The sequence below is a fragment of the Anomaloglossus baeobatrachus genome, chromosome 4 (assembly GCF_048569485.1).
Source record: "Anomaloglossus baeobatrachus isolate aAnoBae1 chromosome 4, aAnoBae1.hap1, whole genome shotgun sequence".
Classification (NCBI taxonomy): domain Eukaryota; kingdom Metazoa; phylum Chordata; class Amphibia; order Anura; family Aromobatidae; genus Anomaloglossus; species Anomaloglossus baeobatrachus.
The window spans coordinates 374,765,527-374,778,873 of NC_134356.1; the positions used below are offsets into that span (position 1 = coordinate 374,765,527).

Here is a 13,347-nt window from a genome sequence, read left to right on the forward strand (position 1 = left end):
CCCAAGAGGCCGGCGATGAAATGATAGGTACACATTATATGCTCACCTTACCTTCTGTTCCACCGCCGGCCTCATGGTACGTGTAGTTCGCCTCGAGCACGTCGCGATGTACCCGGGAACTACAAGAACCACGAGACCAGCGGTGGAACGGAAGGTAAGGTGAGCATAATACTTTATATGTGTGCGTGCGTGTGTTTGTGTGGACTGCAAGTGCGGGTCAGAGCGCGGTGGATGGACAGAACCGAAAGTGTGTGAGGTGAGGATTTTGCTCGCACAGCAAAGCTTTCTCGTAAACCGGGTTACAAATTTACAGAAAGCTTTGCTTGTTAAGCGAAATTCTCGTTAACTGGGTTACTCGTTACCGAAGGATGAGGGGGGGCTAGCACTACCAAATCCGGGAATATATTATCTGGCAGCTCAGAGTCAACATTTTAGGGGATGGGCAGATTTGGGGGTGGTAGACCCAGCATCCAGACTGTTAGGGCATGTTCTGCATCGGAAACCATTTGTGTTCGGACTGGAGGACGGATCATTTGGGAGAATAGGAAAAACGAGCCCCACACTTAGCCTGATGAATAGAATCTGGAGGAAGATCAAGCAAATAAGAGGGATTACAGCAATAACTGAATTCTCTCCATTGTGGGACAATGAAAACTGCTCTGAGATATACAAGATAGGCAAAATTAAGGCATTGGCACGTAAGAGGTATATGGTATATGGGACAAATTCTTAGCCAGGGACATCTGAAATCGTTTACACAAATACAAGATGAGTTTGGGATATTCCCACTTGGGTGGTACCAGTACAAACGGTTGGCACATGCAGTGGTGGCTCAGGGGGTTAAGCAATCATTGCTGGTACAGGCAGACCTAGTACTGAAATATGTGTGTAGTAGTGGACCCACAAGAGGAATCATATCTACTATATATAGGGACCTACTGCATACATATTTGCTTGATCACCTTGTAAACACTAGGACTAAATGGGAGGCATAGATATATGGGATCACTGATGAGGTATGGGATAGTGTTTTAGCATACATACCGAAATTATCAACGAGTGAACCAGCAAGATTATCCCACCTCTTCGTGGTGCATAGGGCGTATAGATCCCCGCTAATTATGTGTAAAATGGGATTGAGGAGTAACTCCGACTGTCCTAGATGTAATTGAGAAGGTGCCGGCATTTTCCACATGATGTGGACGTGCCCCAGGTTGGCACCCTTTTGGATAACTGTTCTTAATAGAATAGAAGGAGCTTATAGATGTAAACTTCCCAGACAACCCCTGGTATGTCTTTTAGGTTACGTGGAAGAAATTAGAGTAGACAACAATTTTAAAATAGTGATAGCCAGACTGCTGTATGCGGCAAGGAAAGTAATTGCCAAACACTGAATGGAAGGGGACCCACCGACTAGAGGGGAATTTGTTGCATATGTTAATCATATTGTTCGAATGGAGAGAAGCATATATGGGAAAAGGAAACAACTTGCACTTTTTGATAGATTGTTGAATTCGTGGTTGCAATATGGATAAATATTAGAGTTGGGAGATGTTGGACTAGGGGCAGAGATAGATAGTTCTATACATTCCAATATATGCTATTGAAGGGTTAAAATGTAAGATCTTTGATATTGATATGGATAATATGTACGCTGAGGGGGGAGGGGATGTTGCGGGGGGAAATTTTATAGTTCTGCTTGTTATTGCTGAAAATATAAACATGTTTTGTATACTTGGTGAAAAATAAAAATTTATCGGATTAAAAAAAAAAAAAAAAAAGTGGGTTACTCGTTAAGCGAAGCACCACTGTACTTGTGTTATACCACTGGAATGGCGCCCAACGCACGTTTCGGTGTCAGCCTTGGTCTGGGGTGACATCATTCTAGCGGGTGGCCAACCTTATATTAGTAATGTCTAATAGGTCTGCATCTTGTCGAGCTGTACACAGCCGCACATAATGACAACTACTGATGGGTTATTAAAGACTAATCCAAGACAAAGAGATGGCTCCCTAATGGGAATAATGGGAGCTGGCACCCCAGCAAGAGCAAGAAAATGCTCTGAATGGCTTTCACTGGGTGTAAAATAGCAGTGTTTGGCGACTGAAACCTTGCCCACCCAAACAAAACCCTGCCCATGCAGAATATTCACTGACTGACTGGAAATAGGCAGGGTTTCAGTTGCGTCACGGGATTCAGCTATGGTAATATAATTTTAAATGGGTATTTATATTCACCTATTTTAACCACATATTTAATAGGCATCCATTTAGAATCCAAAAGAGCTGTCTCTTTTTGGTAAGTCAAGTGAGCCATACCACCAAAATCAGCCAGGACTGCCCATCAGTGCAGTGTGTGACGTCAGAGTCACATAACTGCATTTTTCTCATATGATCATAAAGTGAAACACGAAATAAAGAAACAAGCGCTGGCAGAGAATTAGGGTGCAGAGAAATGTATGCATACTGAAGGGCTATGGATGGATTAGGCAACGGTCAATATGTTCAGTGGATACACATTAGATAATGTGCCCTAGATGGGGAAACTTTGTAATAACAAATAGTTATGTTAGGTAGATGTAAAACTGCCACATCCAATTGTCATGCAGCAGCATATGTATAAATACAACTCCAGTATTAAAAAGGTGTTGTCCACTATTATGAAAACCCCTTCCGATCCACGTTTCCCCCAAATAAAATAAAAAAGCCTATACTCTTCTCCAGTACTGACGCTGTTCCAGTGGTGCGCAGTTATAGTTCCCGGAGCCCACTTGATGTTGTGATGTCACACGAGCCCTGCATCCAATCAGCACCGACTTCTGTTGCCCCATGTTTGGGCTAAACGAGTCAAATCAACGGGTACGGAGTACAGCCGCAGTGCGCACTTCCTGTTGATTGCTCGTTTATTTCAAAGGTGGGAACACAGAAGCAGTCGCTGATTAGACACTGGCATTACATGACATCACAACATCATGGTTGTTCTAGTACGGTAATTGACAACCTATTTAAATCCTTATAATTCATACCAAAATTAATAATACTAATTACAGGGTTGTAGTTATAATAGGTGCAGGGGTTGCAATCGCACCCGGGACCAGCTCTCTTTGGCCAATATAAAAAGACTATTAATATTAAACACATTCAGTAGTTGAGGGCCCTGTTGGAGATTTTGCATTGGGTCCCACAAGCTTCAGGTTATGCCACTGCTAAAAGGCATAAAAAAAATACATAAAATAACATAATATATTGTACAATTTATGGAAATATAGAAGAAAAAAAAAAGTTAAAAAATGTGATAATGTCTTTACCCAGATACATGTGTATCTCTAACATTAGACCCCTTAAATATCATCAGAACCAATATAAATTAACTGTGGAAGAAATAGAAAGTACATTATCAGTAATAATGCAATATATAATGTAGTTTATGTAATATAGGATAAGAAAACATGATGTAGAATATGGAAACATAATTACATTTTATAAATTGATACAATTAAGCAAGAAAAATATTTATTAATAATAATAATAAGTGAATAATATATTTGTACTTACAGACATAAAACACTATGATCAAGACCATACTTTCTCCAAACAACCTCCAAAATCTGGCACACCAAATCCAGCTGCGGAGATAAAGCAGAAAAGATCATTCATATCACATACTATAGGAAAGTCTTCAATGATAATTCAGATGGAGACAAATTATATATTTTTTGCCATTATAACAGTTTTGAGAAAAATAAAATTGAATTCACAAGGTCAATGTTTTTAAACAATTAATGATTAAATAATTAAATATCAATCATTGATGTACAGCTGGACAAAAGAAGAAAGGTCGGATCGAAGATTTATTTCTTTTGAGAAAATGTACCAGATCTATAGAAATGCGAGACGTTATAACACCAGACTGTATAACTGTTGCTCTCCACCTACAGATCAGATAAGTGAATTAAGCAATTTAATGTAATTTAATTATGGAAAACAGCAAGAAATACATGTTGATTTGTTACTTACGTACATAAATATTATAAGGCCAATTACCTGCTTGCAGAGAAAATCCAATACAATTTTGTTAATCTTGTTCTTTGCAACATGATGTAAATGTTGTGATAAATGATCTTTTAATTTCACCATCATCTGCAGAAGAAACAGAAGGCAATTATGAATGACACTTCTAAGTGCCCACACTATATACAAGCTGCATATAAAAATTGTCTGCACCACATTTCAGCACCAAATTTGCACCTCCTGGCAGAAAACTGTACTGAAACAGCATCAAAACAGTTTTTGTTAATTTGTTTGCAAAAAGATGCAGATATGGTGCTAAAATTTATACACCATATTCCTGCATCTCCTGGAAAAAAACCACATGTGTTATGATGCATTTTTTTCCAGGAGATACAGATTTGGTGCAGGAATATGGTGTATAAATTTTAGCACCAAATCTGCATTTCTTTGCAGAAAAAATTAACAAAAACTGTTTTGATGCAGTTTCTGCCAGGAGGTGCAAATTTGGTGTTGTAATCTGGTGCAATTTCAGCATCAAATTTGCACACCCTGGCAGAAAACTGCAGTTTTCTGCCAGAAGATGCAGGTCTGTGAACTCAGTGACCTCAGCTGAGGTGAGATCACCAAGTTTACTAAGGTCAGTTACCTGCGTTCAAATTTAAACAAGAGACTAGGAGTAATTTCACATTTAAAGAAGGGAATTTTGTTACTTACCGTAAATTCCTTTTCTTCTAGCTCCTATTGGGAGACCCAGACGATTGGGTGTATAGCTACTGCCTCCGGAGGCCACACAAAGCATTACACTAAAAAGTGTAAGGCCCCTCCCCTTCTGGCTATACACCCCCAGTGGCATCACTGGCTCACCAGTTTTAGTGCCAAAGCAAGAAGGAGGAAAGCCAATAACTGGTTTAAACAAATTCACTCCGAAGTAACCTCGGAGAACTGAAAACCATTCAACATGAACAACATGTGGACCCGAAAAACCAACCCAAAAATCCCGAAGGACAACAGGGCGGGTGCTGGGTCTCCCAATAGGAGCTAGAAGAAAAGGAATTTACGGTAAGTAACAAAATTCCCTTCTTCTTCGGCGCTCCATTGGGAGACCCAGACGATTGGGACGTCCAAAAGCTGTCCCTGGGTGGGTAAAGAAATACCTCATGTTAGAGCTGCAAAGACAGCCCTCCCCTACGGGGAGGCAACTGCCGCCTGCAGGACTCTTCTACCTAGGCTGGCGTCCGCCGAAGCATAGGTATGCACCTGATAATGTTTGGTGACAGTGTGCAGACTCGACCAGGTAGCTGCCTGGCACACCTGTTGAGCCGTAGCCTGGTGTCGTAATGCCCAGGACGCACCCACGGCTCTGGTAGAATGGGCCTACAGCCCTGATGGAACCGGAAGCACAGCAGAACGGTAGGCTTCAAGAATTGGTTCCTTGATCCATCGAGCCAGGGTGGCTTTGGAAGCCTGCGACCCTTTGCGCTGACCAGCGACAAGTATAAAGAGTGCATCCGAGCGGCGCAGGGGCGCCGTGCGGGAAAAGTAGATTCTGAGCTCTCTCATCAGATCCAACAAATGCAAATCCAATTCATATCGAAGAACTGGATGAGGACAAAAGGAAGGTAAGGAGATATCCTGATTAAGATGAAAGGGGGATACCACCTTAGGGAGAAACCCCGTAATCAGGCGCAGCACTACCTTGTCTTGGTGAAACACCAGGAAAGGAGCTTTGGATGACCGCGCTGCTAGCTCGGACACTCTCTGAAGAGACGTGACCGTTACTAAAAAAGCCACTTTCTGTGACAGTCGAGAAAGTGAAAAAAAAAAAACATCCCTCAGAGGCCCCAAGGGCGGCTCCTGGAGAGCCATAAGTACCCTGTGCAGATCCCATGGGTCTAACGGCCTCTTGTACGGAGGGAGAATGCGACCAACCCCCTGCAGGAACGTGCGTACCTGAGGAAGACGTACTATGCGATTCTGAAAGAATACAGACAGCGCTGGGACTCGTCCGTTAAGGGAGCCGAGCGACAAACCATTTCCCAAACTAGATTGCAGGAAGGAAGGAAAGGTAGGCAATGCAAATGTCCAGGGAGACACTCCCTGAGCAGAGCGCTAAGAGAAGAATATCTTCCACGTCTTGTGGTAGATCGTGGCAGACGTCAGCTTCCTAGCCCGTCTCATGGTGGCAATGACGACTTGAGACAATCCTGAAGACGCTAGGATCCCGGGCTCGATGGCCACACAGTCATGATCAGGGTCGTAGAATTCAGTGGAAAAAACGGCCCTTGGGACAGTAAGTCTGGCCGGTCTGAGGGTGCCCACGGTTGGCCGACCGTGAGATGCCACAGATCCGGGAACCACGACCTCCTCGGCCAGTCTGGGACTACGAGGATGGCGCGGCGGCAAGCGGAGCTAAGCTTGCGTAGCACTCTGGGCAACAGTGCCAGAGGTGGAAACACATAGGGTAGCTGGAACTGCGACCAATCCTGAACTAAGGCGCCTGCCGCCAGAGCTCTTTGCTCATGAGACCGCGCCGTGAAAATCGGGACCTTGTTGTTGTGTCGAGACGCCATTAGGTCGACGTCCGGCATCCCCCAGCGGCTACAGATTTCCTGACACCATTCTGGGTGCAGAGGCCATTCCCCTGCGTCCATACCCAGGCGACTGAGGAAGTCTGCTTCCCAATTTCCTACGCCCGGGATGTGAACTGCGGATATGGTGGATGCTCTGTCCCCCACCCACATCAGAATCCGCCGGATTGCCAGGTAGGCTTGGCGATGCGTGTTCCGCCTTGGTGGGCGATGTCTGCCACCGCTGTGGAATTGTCCGACTGAATTCGGATCTGTTTTCCTTCCAGCCACTGCTGAAAGGCTTGCAGGGCAAGATACACTGCCCAGATTTCCAAAACATTGATCTGAAGGACGGACTCCATGACCGTCTGAGAAGGGAAACGTTCCTGTCTAGGGACGTCGACCCCTCAACCCATTGGCAAAGCATGTCCCATTGAAGTGGACGCAGATGAAACTGCGCGAAAGTGACTGCCTCTGCATGAGACGTCTTAAGGGGTGTGACTGGCCTTGAAGGAGAGACTGCACCCCCGTCTGTAGTGAACGCTGCTTGTCCAGCGGAAGGTTCACTACCGCTGAGAGAGTGTGAAACTCAATGCTCAGATATGTCGGCGATTGGGTCGGTGCCCGATGTAACCTTGAAAAGTTGATGATCCACCCGAAACTCTGGAGAGTCTCCAGCGCCACGTTCAGGCTGCGTTGGCATGCCTCTGGAGAGGGTGCCTTGACAAGTGGATCGTCCCAGTAAGGATCACAGAGTGACCCTGAGAGTGCAGGACTGCTCCCACTGCTGCCCTGAACTTGGTGAAAACCCGTAGGGCTGTCGCCAGACTGAAGGGCAGGGCTACGCACTGAAGATACTCGTCTTCAATGACGAAAACGTAGCACACGCTGGTGCTCTGGAGCAATCGGCACGTGGAGATAGGCATCCTGATGTCTATTGATGCTAGGAAATCTCCTTGCGACATTGAGGCAATGACGGAGCGGAGGGTTACATCCGGAACCGCCTGGCCTTCACGTGCTTGGTGAGCAGTGTTAGGTCCAGAACGGAACGGAAAGAGCCACCCCTTTTTTGGCACCCCAATCAGATTGGAGGAAAAAACCGTGTCTTGTTCCTGAAGAGGAACAGTGATTACCACTTCTTCTGCCTGCAGAGGAGCGACGGCTCGGTGGGGGGAGGGGGGGAGAATGAAGAATCGCGTCGGAGGACGAGAACAGAGTTCTATCCTGTACACGTGAGACAAAATGTCTCTCACCCACCGGTCTGTGACCTGTGGCAGTTAAATGTCCCCAAGCGGGAGATTCTGCCACCAACCGCGGATGCGGAAAGAGAGAGCTGACAGTCATGAGGAGACCGCCTTGGTAGCGGTTCCTCCTGCTGCCTTCCTTGGGCGTGATTGAGCCCGGCCGGAATCTGAGCCCCTCTGAGCCTTTTGAGCCCTTTTGGGCGAGGACAATTGGGACCTGCCCGAGCCTGGGAAGGACCAACCTAGACTGTCCCTCCAGGACAGCATAACTAGGGTAAGTCTCAATGCAGACATTGCGAGGTTAAGGACACCACCTGCGGCACAGATGTACATGTGCTCAAGACCAGCTGCGAAGGCGCCGCTGAAATAGGTAAGAGTGCCCATACGGCTGCGAATGCCGGAGCAACCGACACGCTGACAGCTTCACAGACAGACTTCAATCAGAGGTCCATCTGTCTGTCAATGGTATCTTTAAGTGAAGTCCCATCTTCACTGCAACTATGGATCTAGCCGCAAGCCTGGGGATTGGGGGATCCACCTTTGGACCCTGGGTCTAGCGCTTCACCACGTCAGGTGAAAGGGATAACGTGTATCGTTAAAACGTTTGGAGAAAACGCTTATCTGGTAAGCGTGGTGTTTCTGAACTGCTTCTCTGAAGTCAGCGCCAGAAAAATACTCAATATACACTTGAGATACTGAAAGAGGGATTTATCCTGCTGTGAAGCTGACCCCTCCCCTGGAGGAGTTGAGGGGGAAATACCCAACTTTCAATTGATGGACGCTATAAGATTATTCACTATAGCGTCACCATCCGGTGCATCCGGATTGAGAGCGGTCTCAAGATCAGAGTCGTGCACCGCTACGTCTGCCTCATGATACAGAGAGTACCCCTGTGGTGACCCTGACCAGTGATAAAGTCGAGGGCCATTCCCATGGAGCTCGCTTAGGCCGTCTGGGACTGTCGTCCGTGTCAGAGCCTGCACCCTGGGATGCATGGGACCCCCCTGGAACCCTGATTTATTCCCAATCAGGGTGGCCAGGGGCATTGAATCAACCTTGGCCAAGGTCTATCTGGACTGCAAAGTCTGTAAGATATTAGTCATAATTACAGACAATAAAGCAGCGGAAACTGCAACTCCATCCCTGTCCATGGACAGGGATCACAGGTGGTCTTTTGGCTACCTGTAGCGGAGACCCCGGTTGAGCAATTGCAGATACTGGGGGCCCTGGAACCGTATCACATGCAGTACAAGCAGCATAGAAAGCCTGTGCCTTGGCACCCCTGCTTTTTTGCTGTTGTTGTCTAGCCATCTAGGAGCATTAGCTAAGAATAGCGACCTTACAGTGAATGCATACAATCATGAAGTACAAATAAACACTTCAGCACATGTAGTACAAGCAGCCTAGAAAGCTTGTGCCTTGGCACCTTTGCTTTTCTGCTGCTGTTGTCTAGTTATTCAGGAGCATTAGCGAAGAATAGCTACATACAGCGAATGTATAGCATACAAGCATGAAGATAAACACTGCAGCACATGCAATCCAAGCAGTATTGAAAGCTTGTGCCTTGGCACCCTTGCTTTTCTGCTGCTGTTGTCAAGTTATCCAGGAGCATTAGCCAAGAATAGCGACATACAGTGAATGTATAGCATACAAACATGAAAATAAACACTGCAGCACATGCAATTCCAGCAGCCTTGAAAGCTTGTGTCTTAGCACCCTTGCTGTTTGCTGCCGCTGGCTAGCCATCTAGGCGGGTAGACAGCCAAGAATAGCCATTACAGTGCCATGTATAGTCTGTGCTTTAGCACCGCTGCTTATTAGCTGGTGTTTCTAGGCCTGCATCCTGAATAGCGACTTTACAAAAAGTACAGCAGGACACTTCGGCATTAGTGGGTCAGCACTGCAGCTGCCGCTTACCGCCCGCACAAAAGCAGGTGTGTGGCGCCTCCTGTGACTACTAGCTCAGCGCTTGTCTCCGTTTTCCCGCTCTGCGTGCCGGAATGGCTGCCGGCGTCCAGAGAAGAGGGGCGGGCCGAGGGCGTGCCCGAGACAAGAGCGGGAACCCGGCGTCCCACTGAGTCTAGTGAAGGGGGCTGGAGAATGCAAAGCAGACTCCAGCTCCCTGCGCTGACTTACTGTACAGCGTCCCGCCCCTTCCCTGACTGGCAGGGCTGGGGGCGGGAACGAAAGGAAAACTAGGCCGCAAAGCCGGGGACTCGAGTAATAAGCGCGGCCGTCCTATGTGCACGGCCGGCGCGGAAGTCCCCGGCGCACCACAAGTCCCAGCCGCGCCACAGTGTAAAACACCCAGCAGCGGCCGGCGCGGCCGTTTCCAATACATAAATTCACTCAGCAAAGCTGCAGTGAATAATAGCACAAGCGCTCTGCGCTGTTGTCCCCGGCGCACTAGCACTCCCAGCAATGCTGGTGTGTGTGTGCGCGCTTGCCCGGGGACACAGAGTACCTTAATGTCGCATGGCCCTGTCCCTGAGGATACTCAGCTCCAAATCCAGCAGGTTCTCTGGGTCTGTGGATGGAGCCCGGTCTCAGTGCCTGGAGACCGGTAAGATCCCACTTCACCCAGAGCCCCATCAGGGGGATGGGGAAGGAAAGCAGCATGTGGGCTCCAGCCTCCGTACCAGCAATAGGTACCTCAACCTTACAGACCACAAGTGGGGTAAGAAGGGAGCATGCTGGGGGCCCTATATGGGCCCACTTTTCTTCCATCCGACATAGTCAGCAGCTACTGCTGACTAAACAGTGGAGCTATGCGTGGATGTCTGACCTCCTTCGCACAAAGCAGAAAACTGGTGAGCCAGTGATCCCACTGGGGGTGTATAGCCAGAAGGGGAGGGGCCTTACACTTTTTAGTGTAATGCTTTGTGTGGCCTCCGGAGGCAGTAGCTATACACCCAATCGTCTGGGTCTCCCAATGGAGCGCCGAAGAAATTTTTTTTATTTATTTTTTCATTATTATGATTAAGTACAAAAAAGGTGAAAAAGTTTTTTTACCAAACATATACAGAACACGTTAAAAAATGCAGTGTTACATGATGTTGACACACAAAGATGTGTAGGACGATAGCGCTTGATTAGAAGTATTGGATAATTTTCAAATAATGAATAATATATATTATAATTTCATAAGACTCCTTCAAATACAAAAGGTAGAAATTTTAGCCATGAATATACATATCGTTTATACTATGCTAGATTGTGAATGGGTATCCTGTTAACAGCCTTAGATTGATACATGGATGTACATTTGCCACAATGTGTGAGTAATGCTTAAATAGCGTATGCTATCTTATATAGGGATAACCAATTAGCTGAAAAACCGCGATTGCAGCCTGAATGGCCACGTTATGTGGATTACTAAATGGTTGAATAGAAGTTTTTCAATCAACATAAATTGTAACCTCCACAGCTACAGCCGCAGTTTGATCAGTGCAGAGTATCATGCCAAAAAACATCACCGTTCTGCAAACGACCAGAGATTTTTCTTTTTACCTCTACCACAATCTTATCGCCTTGCACCAAATGACAGTGACTCAGAATAATCAGTCATTTAATTATATATAAATTTGCATTTGTCGCACTTTGTAGATAGTGTTTTTAAATAGCATGTATTTTCCCTATAAAGATAGCTAATTGGCTGATAACAGCGATTGTAGCTTTGAACAGCCAAACTCTGTGGATTGCAAAATGATAGGAGGGGAGTATGGATCGCCACAGATTATGACCTCCAAAGCTACCACCACATTTACATCGATACAATATGTCATGCAATGAAAATCATCTCCATTCTGCGAGTAGCAGGGAAGTCAATCTGCTATAATCTCATAACCATGCGATCAGCACACTCCTCTACTACTATTACTGCCACTGCAGGCTATTTTAGAGACACAGTGTACTCATAGTGTTTTAAATAGCATGTATTTTCCCTATAGAAATAGCTAATTGGCTGATAACAGCGATTGTAGCTTTGAACAGCCAAACTCCGTGGATTGCAAAAAATGGTTAGAGGTGAGTTTCAGTCACCACAGATTGTGACCTCCTGGGATACTGTGGGAACCTCCAGCTATGACCGCAGATGAACAGACTGACATCACCGCTCATCGCTGATGCTCAGCGTCTGCTTGAAGCCCAAAGCGAAGTGTTGGATCATGTTCTGTGCCCTCGTGAGCAGAGCTGGAATAATTGTGAGACCTATTGTGGATTAAGTCGGAACTGGGTATTTTGGGGTTTGTTTGCTCTTAAAATTACCAGAGTTGTCGGATCCAGATCGTTACCTGGAGTTCCCTGAGAACTCTGGGCTCAGGAACTTTTGAGCTCGCACGGATCCGGACTTTTACAGTCCGTGTCCACCCATCACTAGTTGAGAAATATCATATAATAATAACAACAACAACAACAACAATAATAATAGTAATAATCAGTCCTTCTTAACATGGCAGGAGGAATCACATTTAGTACAGCCAGAAGTGTTACGCATGTTTTGCACATTGTAGGTAAATGTGCTTTTTCCTGTGTAGAGTTTAGTTGGGTGTTGTGAAATGATCAATCAGCTGTTAAAAGATACAAATGTGGATAATAAGTTTCCAAAATGAAATTAAGTCTTCCACACACAATTGATCCTATGGTGCTGTGCAAGGCAGTACTGTGCGACTAAGAAAAAAAAAATACTGGAAGGAAGAAGAACTTCACTCGTTTTACAATGACTTGCAGTAGTTTTTCAAGTGACTTCAGTATCTGCTGCTTGTATAGATGAACCACTGAGATGCAGAGCATCTGGCACCCTGGTGATAAGGTGATCGTTTTTGGTTTCTTTTTGTAACTTGTTTGTTTTATGAAAATTTGCATTAAACCTTATTAAGCCAATAAATAATAAACTTTCTTTTCTCTACTGCACGCATCAATGGCCACTCTGGTTCAACTCTGCAAAATTATAACGTGAGGTGAGTGACATCTAGTGTGCATTTCAGAAAGTTTTTCTACACACGACAACTCTACTCCGGTATAGTGAGGTTTTGAATTAAATATTCATTTAACAAATATAGATTTACAGAATGTGATAATTCTGTGTAATTATACAAATTGGTAGCCAGTACAATTTACAAGTGACTACATCTAAATTCATACCAGTCCCATTAAATCTTTCTGTAGATAGTCCTCTTCTTGATTTAGCGGCACAGTTCTTCCATCTGTAATAACAAAGTCATGTATAAATATAAAGGAGTTTTCTGACTAGCTATAGCTACTTTCGACGGAACGATTTTCAGTTTTTGCACTTTCATTCTTACCTCCCCTTCTCTCATGAGTCATACCCTTTTTTTGTCCAACTTCATAACCGTATAAAGCCCTTTTTTTTATGTAAAACAAGTTGGAATCATTTTTACTTTTTTCCAGTACATTAAATGGAAAAATCAATGGTGTCAATCAAAACTACAGCTGTGAAGAATTGCAAAAAGAAACCCTGTAATTCCAAGAAATGATCTTGGACTTTGTTGCTGGAGAAGACCACA

The 13,347-nt window shown here is 45.3% G+C and overlaps 1 protein-coding gene across 1 annotated transcript in view; it reads right to left on the reverse strand.

Annotated features, from left to right (window-relative positions):
- Positions 1–13,147, reverse strand: part of GSAP (gamma-secretase activating protein) — a 48,505-nt gene extending 35,358 nt beyond the window's left edge. The window contains exons 1-4 of the mRNA XM_075343485.1: positions 13,126–13,147; positions 12,965–13,026; positions 4,045–4,140; positions 3,556–3,626 (exon numbers count right to left, since the gene is read on the reverse strand). Coding sequence (XP_075199600.1) covers positions 3,556–3,626; positions 4,045–4,140; positions 12,965–13,026; positions 13,126–13,147 — 251 coding nt within the window. The remainder of the gene's footprint in view (positions 1–3,555; positions 3,627–4,044; positions 4,141–12,964; positions 13,027–13,125) is intronic.
- Between the last annotated feature and the right edge of the window lie 200 nt (positions 13,148–13,347).